The sequence below is a fragment of the Podospora pseudoanserina genome, chromosome 4, assembly GCF_035222485.1.
Source record: "Podospora pseudoanserina strain CBS 124.78 chromosome 4, whole genome shotgun sequence".
Classification (NCBI taxonomy): domain Eukaryota; kingdom Fungi; phylum Ascomycota; class Sordariomycetes; order Sordariales; family Podosporaceae; genus Podospora; species Podospora pseudoanserina.
This window is the reverse complement of record NC_085923.1, coordinates 3,369,446-3,392,186: the sequence shown is the minus strand read 5'-3', so window position 1 is coordinate 3,392,186 and position 22,741 is coordinate 3,369,446. Positions and strand designations below refer to the sequence as shown.

The 22,741-nt window shown below is 52.4% G+C and overlaps 9 protein-coding genes and 3 non-coding genes across 12 annotated transcripts; 7 read left to right on the top strand and 5 right to left on the bottom strand.

Moving 5' to 3' along the window:
- Positions 1-4: 4 nt before the first annotated feature.
- QC764_0070550 lies at positions 5-76 on the bottom strand. Its single transcript has one exon. It is a non-coding gene; the product is annotated as a tRNA-Met (tRNA).
- An 87-nt stretch (positions 77-163) lies between these two features.
- Positions 164-3,173, top strand: QC764_405570 (uncharacterized protein; the record flags this gene model as incomplete). Its single annotated transcript, XM_062946849.1, has 4 exons — positions 164-629; positions 753-1,807; positions 1,869-2,149; positions 2,200-3,173. Exons 2-4 carry the CDS (start codon positions 837-839, stop codon positions 3,171-3,173), a joined length of 2,226 nt encoding a protein of 741 aa, XP_062800881.1. The 5' UTR covers positions 164-629; positions 753-836.
- Positions 3,174-3,568: 395 nt separating this feature from the next.
- On the top strand, positions 3,569-4,869 carry QC764_405590 (uncharacterized protein; the record flags this gene model as incomplete). The annotated part of the gene is made up of 2 exons (XM_062946850.1): positions 3,569-4,359; positions 4,439-4,869. The coding sequence occupies 2 exons, from the start codon at positions 3,569-3,571 to the stop codon at positions 4,623-4,625; spliced, it is 978 nt and encodes a 325-aa protein (XP_062800880.1). The 3' UTR covers positions 4,626-4,869.
- Positions 4,870-8,404: 3,535 nt separating this feature from the next.
- Positions 8,405-8,776, top strand: QC764_405617 (uncharacterized protein; the record flags this gene model as incomplete). The annotated part of the gene is made up of 1 exon (XM_062946851.1): positions 8,405-8,776. The coding sequence occupies one exon, from the start codon at positions 8,405-8,407 to the stop codon at positions 8,774-8,776; it is 372 nt and encodes a 123-aa protein (XP_062800879.1).
- Positions 8,777-9,032: 256 nt separating this feature from the next.
- QC764_405618 (uncharacterized protein) lies at positions 9,033-10,027 on the top strand. The gene is made up of 3 exons (XM_062946852.1): positions 9,033-9,337; positions 9,395-9,675; positions 9,729-10,027. The coding sequence occupies exons 1-3, from the start codon at positions 9,110-9,112 to the stop codon at positions 9,895-9,897; spliced, it is 678 nt and encodes a 225-aa protein (XP_062800878.1). The 5' UTR covers positions 9,033-9,109; the 3' UTR covers positions 9,898-10,027.
- Positions 9,905-13,215, bottom strand: QC764_405620 (uncharacterized protein). Its single transcript, XM_062946853.1, has 5 exons — positions 12,211-13,215; positions 12,042-12,154; positions 11,215-11,970; positions 11,040-11,164; positions 9,905-10,986 (listed from the first exon to the last, which is right to left on the bottom strand). The coding sequence occupies exons 1-5, from the start codon at positions 12,364-12,366 to the stop codon at positions 10,160-10,162; spliced, it is 1,977 nt and encodes a 658-aa protein (XP_062800877.1). The 5' UTR covers positions 12,367-13,215; the 3' UTR covers positions 9,905-10,159.
- Positions 13,216-13,344: 129 nt separating this feature from the next.
- QC764_0070490 lies at positions 13,345-13,433 on the bottom strand. Its single transcript has one exon. It is a non-coding gene; the product is annotated as a tRNA-Tyr (tRNA).
- Positions 13,434-13,703: 270 nt separating this feature from the next.
- Positions 13,704-16,158, bottom strand: QC764_405630 (uncharacterized protein). The gene is made up of 4 exons (XM_062946854.1): positions 15,265-16,158; positions 15,141-15,209; positions 14,941-15,089; positions 13,704-14,889 (listed from the first exon to the last, which is right to left on the bottom strand). Exons 1-4 carry the CDS (start codon positions 16,090-16,092, stop codon positions 13,827-13,829), a joined length of 2,109 nt encoding a protein of 702 aa, XP_062800876.1. The 5' UTR covers positions 16,093-16,158; the 3' UTR covers positions 13,704-13,826.
- A 653-nt stretch (positions 16,159-16,811) lies between these two features.
- Positions 16,812-18,049, top strand: QC764_405650 (uncharacterized protein). The gene is made up of 2 exons (XM_062946855.1): positions 16,812-17,094; positions 17,152-18,049. Exons 1-2 carry the CDS (start codon positions 17,059-17,061, stop codon positions 18,016-18,018), a joined length of 903 nt encoding a protein of 300 aa, XP_062800875.1. The 5' UTR covers positions 16,812-17,058; the 3' UTR covers positions 18,019-18,049.
- Positions 18,050-18,178: 129 nt separating this feature from the next.
- On the top strand, positions 18,179-19,426 carry QC764_405660 (uncharacterized protein; the record flags this gene model as incomplete). The annotated part of the gene is made up of 1 exon (XM_062946856.1): positions 18,179-19,426. Exon 1 carries the CDS (start codon positions 18,377-18,379, stop codon positions 19,424-19,426), a length of 1,050 nt encoding a protein of 349 aa, XP_062800874.1. The 5' UTR covers positions 18,179-18,376.
- Positions 19,427-19,670: 244 nt separating this feature from the next.
- Positions 19,671-19,773, bottom strand: QC764_0070450. Its single transcript has one exon. It is a non-coding gene; the product is annotated as a tRNA-Met (tRNA).
- A 276-nt stretch (positions 19,774-20,049) lies between these two features.
- Positions 20,050-22,470, top strand: QC764_405670 (uncharacterized protein; the record flags this gene model as incomplete). Its single annotated transcript, XM_062946857.1, has 2 exons — positions 20,050-20,899; positions 21,047-22,470. Exons 1-2 carry the CDS (start codon positions 20,269-20,271, stop codon positions 22,468-22,470), a joined length of 2,055 nt encoding a protein of 684 aa, XP_062800873.1. The 5' UTR covers positions 20,050-20,268.
- Positions 22,471-22,741: the final 271 nt, after the last annotated feature.

Here is a 22,741-nt window from a genome sequence, read left to right as displayed (position 1 = left end):
AACAAGCTGCGTGGCGCAGCGGAAGCGCGCCGGGCTCATAACCCGGAGGTCACTCGATCGAAACGAGTCGCAGCTAGATCATTTTCATTTTTGTTAGTTTTCTATTTCTTTTCTGCCGTGGTTGACCGCTATTATATTTCCCCCACCAAACACCAATGTCAACAAATGACATCAACTTCAAGATTCTTCCAAACCGTGGGGAGGGCTCGATCCCAGCCTGGGCCGTCTCATAATTACGTCTCATGGAGAAAGCATGCTCCCATCAGCAAATCGTTCTCAAATTGGCGACACCCCAGAGATTGGGCTGAGGACAATAAACATCGAATCATCGCACGGATTGGAGAGCGCAGACGCTGATGGGTCAGGCGTGAAATCAGATGGCAGCCAATCAGAGGGCCGATCGACCACTTGAGCAGGGGCTTTAATTCTTGACCCCCCCAGTCCGTTCTTGGCCGAACCGTTCCACCAAACCCAATCGGACCACTGGTGATACACACAGGGCCATTGTTTTTTCTTTTCAGTGATCCAGTTGCTCGGGATGTGGCCTCGACACCTCACTTTAACTTCGCCCGTGGCTGGCCTATGGGACGGGTGGCGCATCACGCCCGGGAATTCCGCGTGGTTTTGTTCTGAGCAATCACCGTTTCCTCCTGCGCTTCTTCCAAGTCTTCCATTCAATTCCTGTTCTTCTGCCCTCCTTGGCCGCAGCCCATCATCACCACGGTACCTACCCTGCTGATGTACCAATCCAGTCCCATAACACGGAAACCCCCGCGTCCTGACTGACGACCAACCTCATTTTCCTTTCTTGTGTCTGCTTGCTCTGAAGCCCTTTGATGCCTCTGCCCGACTCGAGATCGGCCACGCCTTCGCAGCGGAGCACCCCCGGCAGCTTAAGAAACACACTTTTGCTCAGTCGTACGCCACCACTTCATTCTTCCCCTCTTTCACGTCATAGCACCTCGAGTACGCCATCGACATCATTCAATCGCACGTATGGCCGCCAGACGCCCCAAGAAGAGCCGCAAGTACTTTCGAGAGCAGGTCTCAGCCGGTCGTGGGAACTGAGCCGGCCCGGATCTAGAATGACTCGGCCGTCCACGGCCATGACATCAAGGTCATACATCACCACATCACCCCGGCCATCGTCCACCATGGACGGCCGTATCTGTACAAAAAGCCCCAGACTATCTGTGCTCGAAAGGGCACAAGAAGCCAGGCGAGAAGAAGACGCACTCCTCATCCGGGCAGCGAGGAGGGAGAGCCTTGCCCACAAACTAGCGCCTGGCAGGACTACTGCCGAGGGGTTCTGGACCCTCACCGCGGAACGCCCCCAAGGATATACGGCTGCCCCAAGGAGGCTTCCCGGCCAGGACACCTCAAGTTGGACTATTCGACCGCAGCACGCAGGATACCAGTCCTTCGATGTGGATGTGCTTGCTACTATCCTGGAGGAAAAGCATAACATGGACCCCGAAAGAGCGTCACGCGTCATGAGAATATGGGATGCTGTCATCAAGTGTCTAGACGAGATATCATCTTCGCTGGATGCGAGTACAAGGCACTTGACGTGTGATCCGACCAAGGGGATGGATGGTGAGGTACCTACAGAACTTCAATCTCCCTCATCACCGGCGAGACCCAACGTTCGGGACCTACTCTCTGAACACCAAGACCTTTCAGAGCCAGCTGAAGACACAGCCGGACCCAGATACCCCTGCCCGTTTAGGAAGCGGAATCCAGTGAGGTTCAACATCCGGGAGCACGAGAGTTGTGCCAAGGCTCCCTTCTCGTTCACCGAATTAAGGTCAGCACTCAAGCAAGCTTGCTCTTTACCTAGATTCTGTCATGTGCTGACATCTGGGCAGACACCACCTCGCTTCTCACCACAAACAAACATTTAAGCCTCGCCAATGCCGTCGCTGCAAGGTGCAATTTGACAGTGACATGGCTTTGCTGGAGCACCTCATGCTTCCCAAAGACCGGATATGTGATGTCGACTCACCCAAAAACCTCTATGACCAGGAAGATGGCATCTCTCCAGACGTTGAGAAGGCGCTGCATGACCCAAAACAGAGCAGTGATTCGTGGACGTGGGAGTCAATATGGAATCTGTTATTCCCATGTGACACCGAGATTCCTGACTCAGGTTTGTTTCCTCACCACTGTTTGCCTGCGTGAAATGCTGACAACTGGTAGACTTTCATCCCATAGTCGAGCTTTTTGAAGTCGATCATGCTTTTGACGCCGAAGAACAAACTCTGAAGAAGAATCTCCGCGACACACTTCGTCTTTTGTTACCACAAGCTGGCATCGACGACCAATACTGCGGTTTTTTATCAGGCCAGCTCGATCTTGTATTCCAAGTACACAGAGCAAGTGTTATGAGACAGTGTCTAGAGCATTGTGGCTCGACTTCACAGTCAGCAGCGCCACCACTTTCGTCATCGTCGTCTGATTGCACTACAACCAGCACGGAGACGGATGGGAGTTCTTATTCCAGTGCCAGAAGAAGCTCGAAACGGCGCTCGGCGGGTTTGAGTCTTTTGTCACCCAAGTCTCTGAGCAGCACCGCTCGGATCAAGACATGGAAGACATTTGCTAGTACCGATGAGAAAGGCCGAGTTGTTGATAGCAAGGTAACCCCCATGACGGAGAGCTTTGGCACCACCACACGCGACCCAACTTCGAGAGAGAGCCTGGACTCTGCCATCGGGATGAGTGTTACCTGCTGTGACCTCTGCAACCAAGATCCTTGCCGCTGCCGAGAGGTCATCATGTCTTGCATCAATGCCTCACCAACTCGATTTGAAGAAGACCGTGTTGGATATTGGAAGATGAAGGAATTACAAGAACAGGAAGAACAGGAACTACAGCAACAGCTCAAGCGACAACCTGTCAGGGCATTGCGCCGAACTGGGCATATAAATGGTCTGGCCAAAGACTTGCAGAATCAAAAGCCAGAGCGGGAACAAAACTATTGGCCACTAGGCAAGGAAGCCTTGGATGAAACAGATGTACAAGCTAAAGGTGGCAGTGATGGAGGGCGAGTCACGCCAATCGACAGAGTGAAAGATTGTGCTTCGGAGGGTGGTCATACTGAGCACTCTCCACAGAGCTTTAAGCAGAGAGTGTTGAGAGAGAGGCATTTCAGTTACGTCAGGGGGTCTTGAGGAGGTTCAAGGTGGGTCTAATCACATGTATGCATCTTGGCTGGAATAATTCGGAGAATTCATGGAGACATCATAGCTTACGATTGGTGTTTTCGGGGAACGAGGGGGTGCAGATTGCGTTTCCAACAGGCCGGCCGGTCCACAATACTAGCATCCGGATACAATACTACTTGGAGGTTACAGCCGCGCCAATGGGAGGGCATAACTTGGTGGTTGGAAATGTGAAGAGTATTCAACGTCTGCTTTTTGACGTGTGGTATCCGGACGTAATTTCTCCGTCCGGTGTATTTACCGTGACCTGGCTATTGCTGGCTCGGCCATGGCAATGAAGCCTTATACCACCCGCCTCGAAGACATCATGTTGGACTCAAGGCATCAACCTCCCATCCGCAACCATGCACCTCCTCCGCCTTCTCCTCACAGCCTTGAGCCTGTTGCAGATAACCTCCGCAGCAACCTTCACCAACCCGCTCCGTGCCCGCGACGGTTCCGACCCCCACATCGTCCACCATGACGGCTTCTACTACCTCATGACGACAACGTGGACTGACCTCCGCCTCACTCGCGCCAAAACTCTCGAAGGCCTCAAGACGGGAGAGACAAAAGTCGTCTGGACCGACACCAACGCGGCACGGTGCTGCAACGTCTGGGCGCCGGAGCTGCACAGGGTTGATGGGGTGTGGTATATCTACTACACGGCTGGCAATCGGCAGAATCTCGACGGGCAGCGGTCTCATGTTGTGAGAGGGGGTGCACATCCGTGGGATGGTCAGTATTCCTATGCTGGACAGGTCACTCCTGACTGGGGGATCGACGGGACGGTGTTGACGATTGGAGGGAAAAATTATTTCATCTGGTCGTGTCTACCCCGCCCGCAATGGCAGAGTTTATGTATCGCGGCTATGACGTCGCCTACTAAAATTCAGGCAGGGTGGAAGCTCTTGTCCGAGCCGGAGCTGGCGTGGGAGAGGGTGGGTAGTCCGGTAAATGAGGGGGCTACGGCGTTGTATAACGGGACGAGGGTGTGGGTGGGTTACAGTGGGAGCTATTGCTGGACGGATAGTTACCAACTGGGGTTGTTGAGGTATAAGGGGACGGGGGACCCGACGGAGAAGGGGAATTGGGAGAAGGGGAGGGAGCCAGTTTTTAGTTCAAGTGAGGGGAATTGGGGAACTGGGCATAATGCGTAAGTACCTTACCTTGCCCTTTTGCGAATTATTCGGGTTGGGTTGGGGATGGAATGGGTGCTCATGATCAGGTGACAGGTTTTTTACGAGTCCGGATGGGAGGGAGACCTGGAATGTTTACCATGCTACGACGGTGAGGACGGGGAATTGTGATGGGAATCGGTATACGGCTGCGAAGAGGGTTGAGTGGAGGGCGGATGGGACGCCTGATCTGGGAAGAGCAGAGAGGACGGGGACCAGGTTGCTGGGGCCTTCGGGGGAGTGAGGATGGGCATTTCCCCCTTGTGGAGCAGAGATCGGGATTGAACTTGTAGCTGGTGTGGCTTTACCAAGGGTGCGCAGAGTCTTGTGCCGCCTACACCTTCTTAGATAGGTATCTGCCCACAAGACTTTCACAAATACAACCAACAAAGCAAGGGGACCTACTTAGGTACAATAGGCCCGTTTATTATCCATTATGGTGCGCCATTCCTACTTACCTTTTCATGAATCGACAACCCAGGGACGCCTCCCTCGTCAACCTCTGCACTGAGGCTCGAGCTCATGAGCTGTGATGTCCATCGCGTTATCAACTTCAGTCTCGCATGGAAAATGGACCCTAACACATACAACAAACGCATAACGGTGCGACCAGACACGTCACTATAGCTGAATAGCTGAATCAATCCCCACGCCGAGATCATACGCATATCCAACCCTGATGTCCTCCCGCTGCTGCCACTGCGCTTTTGAAATCTCAACAAACCCGTTCTCCAGATCACTTTGGGCTGTGCATAGTTGCAGGACGAGGCTCGGGCGGAGGATGTCATGAACATGCAGTCAGCCTTTGTGCAAGTTTTCGAGACAAATTACGACCTGGCATCGCTCATCAAAGCCATCGACTTTTGCGTCGGAGACTACGATCAACCCAGGCACACATGGGAACGATACAGAGTTTGCAGAACTACCCCTGCCCAAGGGTTTATTCTCATCAGTTGCGAGGAGGCCATTTCCCCCAAGCCCAACCCAACGGACGGTGCGGCTTCTGCGATACCTCGGCAGACTTTCTGGGAATGGCAGTACGATCCAGAGTCAAACTATCACACCTGGTCGGATTTGACAGACGCTCGGCTTATCAGCACCGATCCGGACATGGACATAGATATTGACATCAGCATGGAATCCTCCTTGAATGACGGCACAAAGTACATTCCCCCCAATCCCGACGAACTATTAAAGCTGCGCGCGCCCACGCCTGTGTTTCCCATTACTTTGTACGGCAAGGGGGCCATATTTTGAGCCACGAGGGCGCTCTGGTCTTCAAGGACTCCGACCCAGAGGCGCCCATCACGCCTTGTGCGTATGGGGAACACTGGTCTTTGCTTCGGGTTCTGCAAGGGGATGAAGATTGTCACTTTTTCATAGCACATGTGGGATTTTTGAGCCACGAGATGTGGCACGCGGATCCGGCGACAGCTACAAGGACACGAGGAGGTTACTTCGACATTGCCACAAAGACAGCTTCCAGCCCGGCATATGGGTATTTCCACATGAAAATGCAAGGCAACCACCGCAAGTGGAAGGCAATCTTGGCACAGGTCAGTGGTGTGTGTGTAGCCGACTTTCAATTCCCACAGGAACGAGAACGGCAGCGGAATGATGATCCAGCTCTGAATGGGCACCTATTATTTCGACACGCAGGCTCCGCAAGAGAGTTTGAGGATATTACTGGATCAACATGGCATACCGAATGCCCTTTCTCGAAGGAAGATGATGAAGAGGAGGACAGCATGGAGGTATATTAGGAAGGTATTTGCCATTGTGGACTGAATGGATACCCAGCCAAGCTTAGTTTTTTGTTTTGGTGTAGTGTAGTGGGCAGGGCCACTGTTGAAGCGTATCTTGCATGCCTGGGATTTCCTGTGGGTTTTTTCTTTTTCTTTTTACGTCAAATTAAATTATGGATACCCAGAATTGAACATTCTCAGAAAAGAAAACATGTTCCCCGCCTCGTGTCATCATGGCCAAACCCTGATCCCATCAGCAAACAACAACCTCACACGGCCTCTTGTACCACAAAGACCAGTCATTATAGCCCCTCAACTCCTCATATATATCCACCATCACATTCCTCGCCCCAACCCTCATCCACCCCACGTCCCTCTTATCACACCCCTCAATCGCCGGCTTCACCTTGTCATCATACACCCTCCCCGTCCGCCGGTCTGTGTACGGCTTACCCGGCATCCAATCCCGCTGAACGAGATCAACAAATCTATCTTCTTCATCTCCCCCTTCCTCAAAAGAGTTCAAGACCTCTTGACTGGCGCGTATGCAAAACCTATACCTCGGTGAACGTGTCGGTAAGTCCCCCTCTTCATCCCCATTTTCCTGGTTTGGATCCCGCACCCCACCGCCGACTTTGTTGGGCTGCTCTCGGGTGATTGCTTCGTTGGACCAAGACTTGAAGTTTTCCCGGACGATGTCAGCTGTTGCGCCGTTGAGGAGGATGTTATCCTCGATGGTTGTCAGCTTGAACTTGGAGAGGGCGGTGGTGCCGTCGGGGGGGGTGGCCCTGAAGTGATTTGTGGGTGCAGGGTTTCAGGCCTGTGAGGAGGCGTGTCCAGAGGTGGGAGGAGTCGGGGGAGTAGGGGCAGCGGTAGATGACGAAGCCCCATGTGCGGTGGCCTTCTGATTTGAGGAGTTGGAAGAGGCGGGGTCGTTTTTGGGGTTGTTGGAGCCCATGGTAATGAGATTCCCTGGGTGATGAAATGAATGGGTTGGGCAAAGATGGAAAGAGAAGAAAGAATGGAGATGGAAGAGATGGAATGGAAAATCTTGTCTGGTACATTCCAGGAGGGGTAAGGCATGGGAGGGTTAAGGCTGTAGCAGACGTTTGTGCTAGTGACGCAAAGTATTCGGGTCTCAAATCAGTGACAGCTGATGTAACCTCGAGAATGGTTGTCATCTCCCGCCTCTTCTGCGTCGGTCAATACCCCCGTTGGATCGGGTTCACAACCGTCAGCAGTTGCACCACCTCAGGCCCAGGCTATGCCTCGGATGTCATCTCGTGGCTCTTCAGTTGGACTACAGACCCTCACCGAGTTAGGCGCCGCATTGCCCACTCTTCAAGATGTCAACAACACAGCCTCCGCCCGTCGGCAACAAGGCAAGGTTCAGAGCCCAGCGAGGCGATCAGCAACATATGCTCAAATGCAGGCATTTGTTCAGAACGGAGCACAGACCCAGCGCGGCCAGACGCAACTTGTCGAATCCAGAATGACAGTTAGGCAGGCGATGCCTCAAGCAAACAGCCTGATACAAGCTCCAAATGAGCCTCGTCTGTCTACAGATAGCCAGGCGCATCAGCGGCCTGGCCGTCCTTCAATAATGACACCAGCCCGAACATATGTCCGAATCAGCATTGACGGCTATACCCATGCTCAAGGATATGGGCCGGCGCAGGGACATGGCCAGACACGGGGATACACCCAGCATTATCAATACGGTCAGGTTCAAGGTTCTTGCCAAGCTCAGATTTATGGTCAAGCTCAGCCTCAGAGTTATGCTCAAGCTCAGCTTTGGAGACACGCTCAGTCTCAGCCGGAGGGTTACCGCCATACTCAACCTCGGGTATACGGACAGCCTCAAGCTCAAGGCTACAGCCATACTCAGACTCAAGGCTACGGCCACAATCAAACTCGAGGCTACGGCCATAGTCAACTTCAGGGATACAGTCAGACCCGGGGACACGGTCAAGTGCAAAACCGAATGCATTCCCAGCTACAGAGTCACAGCCCAGCAACCAAAGCGGACTCCTCTTATCCAGCCCTCAACCCCAACGTCCAACCTGCACAGGACAATCATACCCTTCTCGAGTTGGCATGACCCAAGCCGGCAACGGTTTCCAACCAAACAATGGCGCCCAGCACCAACACCCACCATCCCAGCTCCAGCAGGCTATTTCGTCTCAAGGCGGTAACCCCCCCGCACCCGCACCTGTTCTTACGGCTGCGAACAACAACTCTTCAACTTTACCAGGCTCTTGAGATCAACCGCTCTGCCATGAGCACACAGTATCCCATCACTATCGCGCAGCTGAAAGAGGCATCTACTCAGCAAGAGTGGCTGCTTCTCCTGGAGCGAGTTCTCCAGGGGTTTCCCACAGCTCACATCGTCGTCGACTCAGACGTTATGGAACATGTCATGGATGAAGACAAAATCGCAACAACAATTTTTTTGGTGGAGGCTGTCAAGGTTCTTGGCACCGAAAAAGTTCGGGTTGTGGCCACGTCCCATGTATTTGAGTCTCAGCGGGCGACTCGGGATCTTGGGGACGAGGCGGTAGCTTCGTTGAAGACGGACAGTCCAGCGAAGCACACCAATGTGGTGGTCCAGCGGAGGCGACACATGGCGAGAAAACAAAGACTGGCCTGAGTATATGTAGCTTAGGTCCTTATGTAGGTGCTGTGATAAGTTCTCTCCACAAATCCCAAGACTTTTACACCTTTTATTCCCGAGCCTTTGCGAAAAGCATGAATCTACATACGTGATCCTCAATGGGCGGAGCCCACCGCCCAACATGAGAGTTTTGTCACGGAAGATCAACTTGGGCGCCCTCATTAGTGTGACTTGCGGCTGATTCGGAATCCGAAGCAGCCCCCATCCCTCAACAGCTTCAAAAGCCAGCCACCTGGTAATTTACCGGCAATTCCGCACCACGTCTCTTTCTCTTCCAAAGAAAATCCTCATTTGAATTTTTCCGCGAAGATGCATACTGCAACCACGACACTACACCTACCGTCCGCCGAGGCACTCACCGCTGCAGCCTGCTACCTCCTACGTCTCACCCAGTTCTCAAGCCTCAGCATATCATGCTTCAGTGTCTGCTACCTCATCTGGATGCACAACCACCACTTCTGCGCCTACTGGTCATGCAGCGACCCCGGTCAGGAAGCGGCGTCAGTTCCTTTGGGTGAAGTCATCTATGTCGTTTCTGTACGCGTCCCACTACCCACCCCTCTCACTTCAGTACCTAACCCGGCATGATACCAGTGCGTCCTGATTGCCCTAGAATGGATCTACACCACCTCCTCATCCCTTCTCGCCTTATCCAATGGAAAGAGGCCGGATGTCTTCACTCAGCTGTGCTCTACCTGGATGAGCGTCATGATTCTCGCCATCGGATTAGGGATTCTCACCTCCATTTCGACAGTGCGACAAACATGGCCGTTTTGTAACGGGACAGGGGTCACACGGTTCAGTTCTCATTATCCCCCTGAGATCAACAGCTGCATCGTTACGCAGAGTGCGGTTACTACAGGGCTGATAACAATGTAAGGATTTGGCTCTTGGTTGAAGAGGGAATGGCTGACAAGTTGAATAACAGGGTATGCTCGTTGCTGTTGGCCATGTTGGCTGTTTGGGAAGCCAAGAAGGATCTGAGGACTGGGCGGATACGCTTGCCGTTTTCCATTGGGCAGGATGAAGAACGTGTTGGTGGGCATGAAGGGGTGATGGGCAGTGACAATGAGGAAGGAGTCCCAATCTCAGAATAGTGGGGAATAACTTTGGTTTTGTTTGGCCATATCCGACAATACCTAACCAGAGTCCGACAGGGCAACGAATGTTTCATCATTAAATAATACTAGACCTCAATCATAAACATCGCCATCTGTCCGTTCATTTATACCGCCCGGGCCATATGCCTTACAAGGAAACCATGCCCAAAGATCATTGTGTACTACTACAGCTGTGTATTCCCAAACGAAAGTGGTATCATAACAATAAATCAAATCATTACATCACGACAAAAAGGTGTCAAAACGTGCGAGAAGCGTCCCTTCCCCCAAGGCCAAACCCTCCCTGTGGGCCAGGCCGTCGATCCTGCTGCTGCGCTTGTTGCTCTCTCAGCTCTCTCGACCTAGACTTCTTCGGCACAGGCGGTGCGACTGATCCTTGAGACAGCTGGGAGACGTGGTGGGAGCTGTGAGAAGGTGTGTAGCTTGCTTGTGAAAGACTTGAGACGTCCGAGGGGCCTCGCTGGTGAGAGTGGACCTCCCCTTTCAATGGCAAGCTTTGCGCCGAACCATTGGGGTTAACACCCGGTCCGAAGTCGAATGCTGGCAGCTGAAAGTCAGGTTGATCTACATAACCTGACGTTGGCTGCGACAGTGGACCTTGGCTTATAGGAGGTGTTGGACTCTGCGACTGCGGAAAGGCGGGACTTTGAAACCCGGGCATGGGAGACTGATGGCCAGGCTCAGGTGTTCCAAAGCCTTGAGGAGGACGAGGACTGGAGAATGATCTGTTTTGGCGAGAGTGGGTGCGGGTGTGGGAAGGGGAGTGGACTTGCGGTTGAGAAGGTCGGTGAATAGACTGAGTGGTGGTGCCGGTGCTGCTTCCATCCCTGCTGCGGCTTTGGCTGCGTCTTCCGCCGGCCGCTTCGATATCGATTGGTTTTGGGGGGTCTAAGTCTGGTTCACTGATTGCCACTCCTACCACGACGGACTTCCCAAGCTTGAACCCATGCCCGTTTTCGGGGTAGTCAGACCCACCACCATCGTATTGAACCACAGTGGGTGTGTTGTGCTTTTCAATATTCTTCTTGCGCCGGTTGGACAGTCGACGCCGAAGCGTGACGCGATCTTAGGATACCAGTCAGCCCGGGCCGCGCCGGAAGTGGTGTTACCAAACTTACCGCTAATGACTTGCATGAAGGTGAAGAGAGTCAAGGATATCAGAAGGACAGGAACAAGCTGGCCAAAGGTGGAAGGATCGTTCTCAGCAATCCGGTCTGGAATCTCCTCATCGATGGGTTCCATCCTGAACTTGCGTTAGCTAGAAAGTGATCGAAGGAGGAGTAATGAACATACCAGCCAGAGCCGTGAACCCAGCGGCGAAGAGCAAACACATAGAGAGCCGATGTCACAACCGTCCAGCAAGAAACGGCAATACCTGCAATCAGATACAAGCCGAAGAGAATGTAGAAGAACCTCTTCCATCGGAAAAGGGGCCTGAGGTTGAGCTTGAACCAGGCAATAAACCTTGTTCTCCTGCCATTGTGATCCTGCCCACGACGTACAAGTCTGCCCACGCTCACAATGGCAGCCAGGAAGTAGAACAAGAACAGGATGATGAACTGCGTCCATCCATGAACCTGGCCGTTGAAGAACTCGTTTGCGGAGCTAACCTTGAAGGACTTGTCAAGCTCTGTGCCGAGCCTGATACCATCTGTCTGGAAGCAAGCGGCGGGTAGGAGCATGAAGCTGTGGGTCTCATTGTTTGCTGGAACTTGGGTTGGGAAGCCCAGGTCGGGCTCACCGCGGTTGGACAAAAGAATTCCAGTGATGACATAGACGAGCGAGGTGACGATGAGTCGGAGTCCTCCAACAAAGCGATGTTCCCAGTAGTTGCTGGACACGGTGACAGCCATCAGATGGGTGGCGCAGGTGACGAGGAGGATGTTGGAGACGACATTGTAGTGGTATGCTGAGACGGTGCAGGCCTTGGCATATCGGAGGGTGATGGCATATGCTCCGCCAGTAAAGATCTGTTGATCGCTACAGCTAATGACGAGCGCTTCGAGGATTTGCGATATACTGGCTTTGCGTTTACGGAGTGACTTCTCTCTGCGAAACTGTCAGCTTCTGGATCCTGAATAACCCTATTGGCGAGTGTGAGCCAAGGTGGGTTGACTGACTCTCTGGCTGTTCGTGACTTCCAATGGAGAACATTCTTGGAAAACCACCAGAACGTACTCGCTGAGGCTAGGCCTACGGATATTGTGGTCACAGCGAGGAAGGCCCCAAGTACCTGTGACAATGTCAGTTGAGCCTCATGAGTTCTTGAATGGGTTAGAGAGGCCTTACGCCAATTCCGGCAATGTCAGGGTCACCCTCAATCTCGCCTTTCATGCTCCCTCCCAGGTGGTGGAAAGCATCGTTTGTGCCTGTGACATTGAAGGTGCAGTTGGGCTGGATGCCATAATGGGCAATGCAGGATCCGGTAGAGACATATGCGCCCATGGTCACGAATTTGCATGGCACAGTGGTGTCGTCAACTTGTGAGAGTTGGAGAGCAAGCCCGTGGATCGCGGGTCAAAGTCCCAGGGGCCGGGTTATAGATGGGTTACCGACGAGACATGGCGGCCATGTTGAAGCGGTCCAGAGCCTTCTTGGGCATGTCTGTGTGTCTAGCGGCGCGGAATGCATAAGGTAATCCAGCAGAAAGTGGTGTCTTTTGATGCCAAACTTGGATGCCAGTTGGCCATGAGAAAATCAATTGGCTCTTTGGACCAACTCCGCCCCTCCCTCATGGCTCCTCACGGCCTTCTGGTGGCGGACCATCTGGCACAGCAAGGTTTCAAAAATGGGATTGGCTTGGTAAGGGATCAACTCTGCATGCAGACAGAGGGAGCTTGACCCAAGGGAGCGGCCAATGGGGATTTAGAGTGGTCGAAATATCTGCAGGGCGCAGGTTGTCAAACACTCCAACAAGCACCAAGTGGCACCCCTAAACTTGAGCTGTTGAGCGGGGTAGCGGCACAGGGCCCAGCTTGGGGGGGCGCGGGAGGCTTGTGATAGTGGTAAAATCTATTCGAGATCAAGCCTTGTGATTTTTTGTTCCGAGACATGCATCTTGGTGTTTTTGGACCCCATGGACGTTGCTGGAGTGTCTGCTGGAGCCTGTGCTGCCACACTTTCAGCTTGGGCAGCAAACCGATAAGTCTGGTCAGTGGGCCATTGATAAGAAAAGGTTGGAAGAATATTTCGGTTGGTTCAGCGGTGAGGGCTATCGCGGCTGTCTCTCTGTTCCTCAATTGTCTGAGTTGTCAACTGGAACCGGGGAAGGGAGCGCGCCAAGCGAGAGATGTCCGTCCCAGCCACAGAGAACAGTTCCGAAGTTCTGGCTGCTCAGGCCCACATCCGATGCCGGACACCGAACCCAGCCCGGGTACCGTTGACAAGCCCTAATCGCACAGCGCCTCCACACCAAAAAGAAAACCCCTTGTGGTGTAGTTGGCTATCACGTTCGGCTGTAAATGTTGTTTATTGATACCGAAAGGTCACCGGCTCGATTCCGGTCGAGGGGACACATCCTTTTGCTTTATACCTGGGAAGGCCATTCTTCTTTTTTCCATCAGTTTTAGCGACATTTGGATGGTAAGCCGCGCACCGTGCACAATTGTGCTAGAATCGGATTTGTGAAAATTGTAATGCGCGGCACAAATGTTAAAGGCCAATTAGATATTCGAGAATTGTGCTGCAAATTTGATGATGATGGTGGGGTTTAGAAAAAGACACTTGCATCATGCAGCATGGCAGCGACCTCGACGCTACTAACTGTGGCTATGGACAAAGAGAGCATGAATTGTTACGTCTATTCTCTATTCTCGAAGCTGAACGGTTCATTCATGTATCTCGCCATGTATAGCGTCTCGCATCCCTCGCCATAGGCGAGTAGGTAATACACTGGACACCAAACATCACTCAAAACCGCACTTCAACCCCTCCACAAAAGCCACAAGCTCCCTCCTCGCAGTCTCGTCCCTCCCCAGTACGGCCTCCTGCTGGAACCACTCCCCAAGCCTATCAAGACCGCATCGACATAACACAATCCCCGAAGATCCCCAAACCGGCCACCCCCTCCCCGTCGCTTCCCACTCCTTGACCCTTTCCTGAGACTGAGGACATTTCCCTGCGAAAATATCCACGCACCCGCCCTGCTCATGCTCCAACCCAGGTAAACACGCCGGACAACCACCCCCCTGCTTCTGCCCAACACCCGCAGCATACGAGCACACCGCAATGGCAGCCATCAGCAAGGCCGGCGTAGCCAGCGGGTTAAGCTTATCCCTCCTGGCATTGGAGTCAAACTCAAAAGGGTTCCGGCTCAGCAACTGGCATACTTCCGCGCAGGAGATAACACCCATCCTCGGACAGGGACTCCCCCTCCAGATCCCCAGCTTAGTGGCAACCTTCTCCGTGTCGACATCACGATGTTTGCCTGAGGGGGCGGCAGAGTGGATTCTCAAAAGGGGTAAGGGGGCGTGCATGGTGATCTTTGACATGTGGAATAACGTCCAGGTGATTTCTTCGATGACATCGTATTGGAAGGCTTGTTGGGTTTGAGCTTCAAGCCGGGCACGCCACCGGTCGAGATGCGTGCGTGCGGCGAAGACGGGGGAGTTGGGGATGCTGAGGAGGGATATCTCCATGTCTGTTGCGAAGGCCGAGGCTTCCCATATTGGATTTTGGAGGGCGCAGAGGGTGAGGTGGTGGTCCATTGGGGAGAGGGGGATGCTGGGTGTGTAGGGTGTTGGCGAGTACATGAACTCACGGTGGAAGCCGCTCAGCAGTGGTGGTGATTTGACACCTTCGGGTTTTGGCTGTTGCTGGAGGCGATACTCGAGGTCGTCATTGTCTGTGGCTTCCCATATGAAGGGGGAGGCGAGGAAGGGGATGTAGAGCTCTTGGTAGCGGACTGTGGGGGGAATGTTTAGAAGGACGGATTGGTATGTGTCGAGACGGAATACCGTGAATGCCAGCCTGGAATCATTGTCAGAACATAGCAGGGACTTTGAGGACGGGACTGGTTACCGATGAAGCTGCTCTTTGGCCAACCAAAACGTAAACGCATCATCTTGAAGCCTTTTGGGAAGTGAATGGCTGCCATTGAAAATCCCAATGCAGCGACAACTTTGAATGAGAAGGGAAGTAAGGCCACCAGCCTTGCCGATTTCGTCATTCTATCACAAGTCAGCAACAAAACCTGAAAATGCTCGGCAGCTGTAACATACAATGTTGTAAATGCTATATACCACCAACAACACCAGTCCTTGAAGCGTGTGTAAAGAAGGGGTGACGTTCTTTGAATAGCTGTTAGCTCAACCCAAGGGAGATACTCAAATGGGGAGACAATACCACCCGGGTAGCTGTCAGAGCCTCTTCATAGACGGCCGGAATCAAAGTCTTGTGTTCCTCTCTCCCAGTAATCCAGCTGCCAAGGGTTAGGATGGATCCCAACAGCAGATCAGACACGGTGCCAATGTTGAAGGTGGATACATGAAGAATGGGCCAATATTGATGTACTTCGGTGAAGAAGACCTCGAGGAGAAAATAAGTAGTTGCTTCATCAATATTTTGGAGCAGTACCCAGAGTGGTGTGCTGTTGAACTGTGAAGCATCGGTTGAGAGTGATGTAGGGGGCGTGAGAGGAGCCGAGGATGAGTGCTCTGGTTGATGCACAGCTTCATTTAGGCCAGGCGTCTCGAAATGCATGTCATGCCATTGTTCGTCAAGATTATTACTCCCGTAATTGAACGTTCCATTGGACGAAGTGTTGTCAATGGCATGGGCTGGTGATGATTCTTCTGGTGGTGTCCTCGGCTCTCGAGATGGTCGCCCTTTGCGTACACATTCCAGCCCATGTCGGTCGCATTGACGGCAAGGTGTTCCATCGTCACACTTGAGCTTTTTGTCATGGCATTCATTGCAGGCGACGATCTTGGTGCTTGGGATGGTGTTTTTGGGGTGAAATTCCACATGACGTTTGAAGACATCGCTCCTGGCATATCTCCGGCCACAAATATGACAGTGATAATGCAATTGTGAGCTGTGTGATTTCGCATGTCGGGTCAGATGTTCTTTCCGGGTAAAGCTCTTGCGGCATCCCGGGGCGTTGCAGACAAACCGAGTGGCTTTGGATACCGGTGATGCCGGTGGCTGGGCCTCCGACGCCTGGTTGGTCATGATCAGTGATGGATTGTAGTAACGGAAAGGTGGGATAGTTTCAAGTCGGGTGGGATAGTTTAGAACACTACGGGAGGAGAAGGACAAGTGAAGTTGAATGGAGGTTTTCTCACCTAAGATGTGTTCAATGCAGTGATGACAAAGCCGCAGCGGAATGCCGGCTATGTGGCATGTGGCATGTGGAATGTGGGGATTCCGTTAAAAAGGATTCGTACTCGCGTTTCTATGCCAAGTTGATGATAACAGTGCACTAGCTAGGTACTTGGCCACGCTATGCAAATGACTGGCACTCCAGAACACTGAACCAGGCCTCGAAAAACATAGTTACTAGGCCTTGAAAAATAGTCAAATGGCCTATTGAGAGTCCTTGGGGTTAGGGTTAGCTGTGCCTTTAAGTTCCTTGCTACCCTTACAACTATCGGAATTCACACGCGATTACAATCTCAACAGCCTGGAGGGATTCGACGGCCTTCTTCTTTCAGGAGGATGTTTTTGCTTATCTTTTTGCCTGCATCAATAAACCAGACGCAGCTGCAAAGATGCGCTCCTTCAGTGGTACCTTGCGCTGGGATCCTTTTTATCTCGGCCATGTGGGATACAAAATTCTGTTGGTCCGTTAATTCCTCACTGTCACGTAGTCGCCGCTATGTTTCTTCTAGTAAAACAGCCGATCTTACGGGATTGGTATCCTAGGTACCTGCCTCAACTAATTAGCTGGGGCTGAATAAGCCAAAACTCATCTGGATGAGCGTATGGGACGGAGGGATGATACCACTTTGCTGAAAGCTGCCCATTACAATCTTTCTATAAAAGGGCGCAGTATCCTGCTGTTCAAGTCCTTTCTCCTAGCATCGATCGACTTACCTTACCTACAAAGCACCCATCTGTTTCAAGCCTTCGACACCTACCTCATAACATCTCATCAATTGTGCTTTCAGTCATATCACATCTGCCTCCCTGACCGACATGTCCGCCTCCATCACCAACGTTGTACTCGCCGGTGTAGGTGGTGATCTTTTCTCATTCCCCAAACTCATTCGAAGACTAACATTCTTTCAGGCAACCGGTAACTTGGGCCCCTCAATTCTTGAGCAGCTCCTGCTCGCCGGTGACTTTACAGTCACCGTCCTCGTCCGCAAGGAGTCACCTCGTACTTTTCCCCCCGGTGTCAAAACCGTCACGGTCAACTACGACTCCATCGACTCGTTGACATCGGCATTGTCTGGTCAAGACGCTGTGGTTTCCACCCTCCCAATTAGCGCCCCCGAAAAGCAACTCCTTCTTATTGAAGCTGCCGCCAAGGCAGGTGTCAAACGATTCCTGCCCACCGAGTTCGGCTCCCACACTCGCAACGCCAAGGTCCGACAGCTTCCCGTCTTCCAAACCAAGTTTGACGCCCAGGACCTTCTCGAGAAAAAAGCAAAAGAAGGCACATTGACATACACCCTTGTTGTCAATGGCGCGTTCTTTGACTGGGGTCTCAAGATCAACTGGCTGGTCAACGCCAAAGATAAACACGCAATCCTCTATGATGGCGGCGACAGGAAGATCAGTTTCTCGCTGCTGTCCGATGTTGGAAAGGCTGTTGTGGGAGTTTTTAGACATGCTGAGGAAACCAAAAACAAGATGGTGTTTATCCAGAGCACTGTTCAGAGCTTCAAGGACGTGTATGAGATTGCCAAGAAGCTTACCCCAGGAGAGAAGTGGACTGACGAGGTGGTGATGGTGGATGACTTGCTGACTTCGGCATGGGCTGAGATCAACAAGGAAAACCCCGACCCTGAGAAGTTTGCTGTCAAGTTCATAACTTCTGCGATCGCGGGAGAGGGATATGGCAGTCTGTTTGAGAAGAATGACAATGAGTTGCTGGGGATCAAGGAGCTGAGTCGGGAGGAGGTTGAGGAAGTAGTCAAGAAGTATCTGTAAGATGATATTATTTGAGAGACGAAAAGACAGAACCAATCAACTTACATGAAGCTGCATTGAAGCGGGGGCTGTGGACGCCCCACACCGTTCCACTCTGCCACTCAAGCACCACCGCGTGTCAAGCCCCACAATTTTCGTTCGTCAACCTCAAATTTCCACTCTCGCCTCGACATCAACTCACCACTCACCCACTCACTCACCCACAGTTTCCCCTCTCCTGCTCTCGACCTCCGGGCACAGCCTTGCAAAGAACGGGGCCGCTCTCCAGATTTGAGCACAGTCGCGCCCTCAATCGACGACCCTTTGACTAGGCCAGTCGCCGACCATTTTTGCTTTCTCTGCTCCACCAGAATCCAGAATGGAGTCGAAGCGTTGGGCATCCATGTCCACCGCCTCCAGATCAACCACCGACGGTCAAGCCCAGGACAAAAATGGATCACCGACGCGCCACAAGTGTCGCCGCTGCGCTCAAGCTTTCGATTCGCGCAACAAGTTGATGAGGCATGTTTTTGGCGACCATCCACCACCCGGTTCTACGAGGCGCGACGCATCAAGTGCGCCCCGCAAACCTCCAGCTGCGACAATCGGGCCCGCTGAACCATTATCGCCCACAGCATCACCGGGAACACCACCACCAGGAGCAATCCCTCTGTCTCCAGTCGAATCACATAGCGGAAATAATGACAACTACACAACAGAAAGACCACGAAACCAACACTCTTATCACCCTCATCCATTTCTCACATTTTCCAAAGAACAGCAACTCATATTTGTATTTCGAATCTTGTACGTGCTATTCAACGTAGCCATGAAGCAGCACGAAGAAGCAAAACAAAACCAACTACGGCTTCAACGTCTGGGACATTTGGACTGGGACATCATGACACCGGAACCAGTTACGCCCCCGGAGTCACCCGTTTTGGTCAGTCCGACAATGGACTTTGTAGCCCCCAAAGAACCGCATCACCGTGTCTTGAGCATCAGTAGCACGTCTACGCTCAATCCTCTCGCCAGCGAGTTCCGAATGGTCTCCGCCGAAAACAGCTTTCCCATGAGCCACGACGGTCAAAAAGGCGCCTCGCCAGTCAACGAGCGTTTTGTGGCTATCACTGGGCACCCTCCATCAGAGAAAGAACCAAACCGAAAGGCGAGCACAGATCCCTCGCTTCAGGACCCAGAAGAAACCCAGGAGCCGGTCAAGGCACAAGCGACTGAGCAACCTCTAGGAGCTTATGGTGAAAGTGACACCCATGATCTTGAGTCGGAGGACGAAGACGACAACGGCGGCGGGGCTCATTTGGTATGGTTGGACGAAGAGGAAGAGGAGGTCAACATCGCTACGAGGGGAGCTGCTTTACAGAATAAGGACTCCACAGAGGAACAGCGAATACAGTCCAAAGCGATATAGGTTAGGTGCACTTTGACAACATTCCCAGAACGAAGTAATACACCAGTAATGAAGTCTTTGCCCATCACCATGACAAAGTTTTTTCACCGCCTCCAACATCACTAGGGTGTATTGCTTGTGTAAACTTACAAAGGAACCTCTCTTGATCAACAGCCTTACCAACATCGATATGCGGAGATTTTTTCTTTGTCTGGCTGGGTTTATGTTAGGACGTGAATCTGCCGCGGTGAAGCAGAAGTTGACAGGGAGCTTGGCTCAGTTGGAAGAGCGCAGGTCTCATACACTGTATGATCTGGTTTAACATCAGAGTAATCCTGAGGTCGTGAGTTCGAGCCTCACAGTTCCCATTACCTTTTGCCTTTTTCACCTCACTATCTAATGACCCGAGCTCTTTTCAAGCCAGTCGGGACATCGTCCTTTTTTGATCCAGATGTGTTGGGTGTTCCGATCTTGAATAATCTGGATTCGTGGTGCAGAGGGTGGTCTGGGTTCTGTGCTTTACAGAAAACTGGGGAAGGGTTATCCACAGCATAACTCCCCCATCAGCCGCTGTTACACAACAGCTTATGCCCAGCAACACCATGCCTAAAGAGGAGAATGATAATTATGGACATGACTGAGCATGCTTGGCATCTCACCGCTAACCTTTCCGTCTCATTAGAACCCACAGCTGAAAGCTTGTCCATCCCCAAAAACACCACGGCCTCTCAATCTCCGATATCTTCAAAAACACCGTTATCATTTGCCTTTTTCGGGAAGCGGTCTACCCCGTTGTATTTGCATTTCGGTACTCAAAGTGTAACGGGGGAGAAGAAACAGTCACCAAGCACTACAGCGACAACATGGCCGTTGTTAAGGAGTTCTTGTTCGTCAATTCTGGCAACAAGTCCAGTGCCGGACACAAGATCTCTACCACAGGTCGTGCCTTTGTTATCAGGAAGGCTAGAGCTGCTCAGCCATGGTCGACCAAGAGCAAGGCCGGCCGAAAACGTGCTCCATTCGGCTCTGACGACTCCCCAAACGCGACTGCCAGCAGCAACAGTGGCGGTTCTGACAGCCCAGATGGCGATCCAGCTACCAACACACTGTTTGATGGTAAGCACAGTGCGGGGATCGCAGAGGAGGTGCCCGTAGCTGTTGCTCCCCAGCGGATTCAGGACGACGGGAATCCGAAGCCGAAGCGAGGCAAGGGTGGTGTCTCGAAAAGACAACGTCCGACTGCTGGTGTGAAGCCAGGGCAGTCCAAACCAACGAGCTCGAATGGCAGATTTGCTGGGAAATTCCAAGAACACCATGCCAATAACATTTCCGATCATGTAGAGTGTGTTCATTGCGGATACGCCGTTGGCCTATGCATCTGTCAAGCTGGGGCCACCCTGGTGTCCCAAGCACAAACACTGAGTGGTCGGTTGGATCCTTTTGGCACTGTGTCAGTAAGAATGGGCCAACGTGATACTGATTTGCTGGCGTATTGTAAGTAACCCCGTGCTCATACATGCGTCGAGGTACCTTGCTGTGCTTAGCGTCGTCTTGAGCCCAACAGACTGCCAGCGCGTGTGGGTCGGGACGGACTTCAAACTTTAGCGACGACTTCTAGCTGACATTATGACTTTCCTGTAGTCAACACGGTGATCATCAAGACTCTCACACCCCTGACGGGTGACCAGTCCCCCGAGGCAGAAAAGTACTGGGTGACAGTCTCCTTTGGGAACTCTGGCTTTCTGCATGGAGTCTTGTGCCTTTCAGCCCTGCAGCTGGCTGTGGCCCAGCCTCACAAGTCCCCAACGTTACTGGAGCAGTTCATGCACCACCGCATCCAAGCCATCTCCCACATTCAGGCTGCCCTGGCTGACCCATCGCGGGCCTTGAGCGACGAAAACATTGCCACAGTCTTCCAGATGCTCTGCATCGAGGAGAACCTGTTTCTCTACGCTGGCGACTCACTGAAAGACCACCCAGCATGGAAGCACCTCCAACCAGACGTCTCCCAGCGCCAGGCACATCTGGCGGGGCTGAAGAGAATGCTGTTCTTGCGCGGAGGCATAGCCCGTCTTGACGGGATGAAGGGTCTCCAGGCCTTCATCATCAGATGGGTGTGCACCTCCCTAGCCTGCCGCCTCGTCTTCAGCCTGCCTCCTCCATCCCATCCAGGCCAATACCTCTACCAGCCCACAAACAGAAACGAGCTCTCTGCTGCCCATCTCTCCGACCACACTTTCGCCGCCTCCCACCTCTTACCTCACGGCCTCCTCAAAAAGCTCTACAACTACCCACATTCCTCCCCATTCTACCAAGCCGGCTCAGCAATGGCAACCGCATGCACCACTCTCGGGGTATCACGCGATCTAATCAACCACATCACCACCCTCGACTGTCTCCTCCGTGACGCATTAGCATGGTATATATCCCGCCCAACAAGCCAATGGGACGCCCTCGACATCCAGAACCTGATGTCCATCGGTTTAGGGGAGCTGATCCACTTCATCCTCCGCGCGGAAACATCCCTCTCCGCGACAGAAAACGTCATTGCTATATGCCTCTTTGTCTTCACCTTCTTCGTTGGCAACGGTGCTCACGCCGCTTGCTCTCCTCTACCGGGGATCATGCCACGTTTGAGGCATCATTTCACTGATGCCGAGCTGTCACAGAACTTGAAGAGGATAGGGATTGAGACGTGGGTGGGGTTCGTGCTGTTGATTGCTAGTAGTCAGAATCCGGAGAGCGAGGAGTTTTTCTTTCGGTTTATGGTGGAGATGTTGGGGGATAGGGGGGTGGGGGATTATGAGGGGTTTAGGGGTTCGATGGTGGATAGGGGGGTTTGGACGCCTGTTGTGGAGGCGCATGCGGTTAAGGCTTGGGGGGAGCTGGAGGGGCCGTTGGGGGAGTATAGGAGTGGGAGAAGGGAGATTTGGGAGGTGAGGAGGGGAGGGGTGGAGGTGGGGGAGGAACAGGGGGTGAGTATACCGATGAGTAACCCTTATGCGACGAGTCATATGAAGAAGATTTTTAGTAGGGATGGAGAGGGTGTCAAGGTTGTTGTGTGAGGGTGGTGTTGTATATTCGGTATATATCAGGATGTTAAGTATCTAAATTACGTTAACCTACTACTCCGTGGTTGCACTAGCGAACTAGTACGACCATCGTTTAACGTATCCTAGACCAATCCCTCATGAAATATAGATTCAAAAAAAAAAAAAAACCTTAATCTATTCCTACAGGCAACAATTTCTTTAAAAAATATTTTAAATATACCGAGATTTTATAGCTGTTTAAGATAGATTCTACGTATGCGGGCCCAGCAAGCGTTATAGTTAT

What these genes read in the sequence shown, in the direction of transcription:
- QC764_405620 (XM_062946853.1), bottom strand. Translation starts at nt 12,366, where the DNA reads ATGGGCGCATATGTCTCTACCGGATCCTGCATTGCCCATTATGGCATC. An exon ending in AAGTCACGAACAGCCAGAGA is followed by an intron (nt 11,971 to 12,041) that starts GTCAGTCAACCC and finishes ACAGTTTCGCAG; the next exon opens with AGAGAAGTCACTCCGTAAAC. An exon ending in CTTCATGCAAGTCATTAGCG is followed by an intron (nt 10,987 to 11,039) that starts GTAAGTTTGGTA and finishes TGGTATCCTAAG; the next exon opens with ATCGCGTCACGCTTCGGCGT.
- QC764_405618 (XM_062946852.1), top strand. Translation starts at nt 9,110, where the DNA reads ATGCATACTGCAACCACGACACTACACCTACCGTCCGCCGAGGCACTC. An exon ending in AAGTCATCTATGTCGTTTCT is followed by an intron (nt 9,338 to 9,394) that starts GTACGCGTCCCA and finishes GCATGATACCAG; the next exon opens with TGCGTCCTGATTGCCCTAGA. An exon ending in ACTACAGGGCTGATAACAAT is followed by an intron (nt 9,676 to 9,728) that starts GTAAGGATTTGG and finishes GTTGAATAACAG; the next exon opens with GGTATGCTCGTTGCTGTTGG.
- QC764_405630 (XM_062946854.1), bottom strand. Translation starts at nt 16,092, where the DNA reads ATGACCAACCAGGCGTCGGAGGCCCAGCCACCGGCATCACCGGTATCC. An exon ending in CTCTGACAGCTACCCGGGTG is followed by an intron (nt 15,210 to 15,264) that starts GTATTGTCTCCC and finishes AGCTATTCAAAG; the next exon opens with AACGTCACCCCTTCTTTACA. An exon ending in TATATAGCATTTACAACATT is followed by an intron (nt 15,090 to 15,140) that starts GTATGTTACAGC and finishes GACTTGTGATAG; the next exon opens with AATGACGAAATCGGCAAGGC.
- QC764_405650 (XM_062946855.1), top strand. Translation starts at nt 17,059, where the DNA reads ATGTCCGCCTCCATCACCAACGTTGTACTCGCCGGT. An exon ending in CCAACGTTGTACTCGCCGGT is followed by an intron (nt 17,095 to 17,151) that starts GTAGGTGGTGAT and finishes ACATTCTTTCAG; the next exon opens with GCAACCGGTAACTTGGGCCC.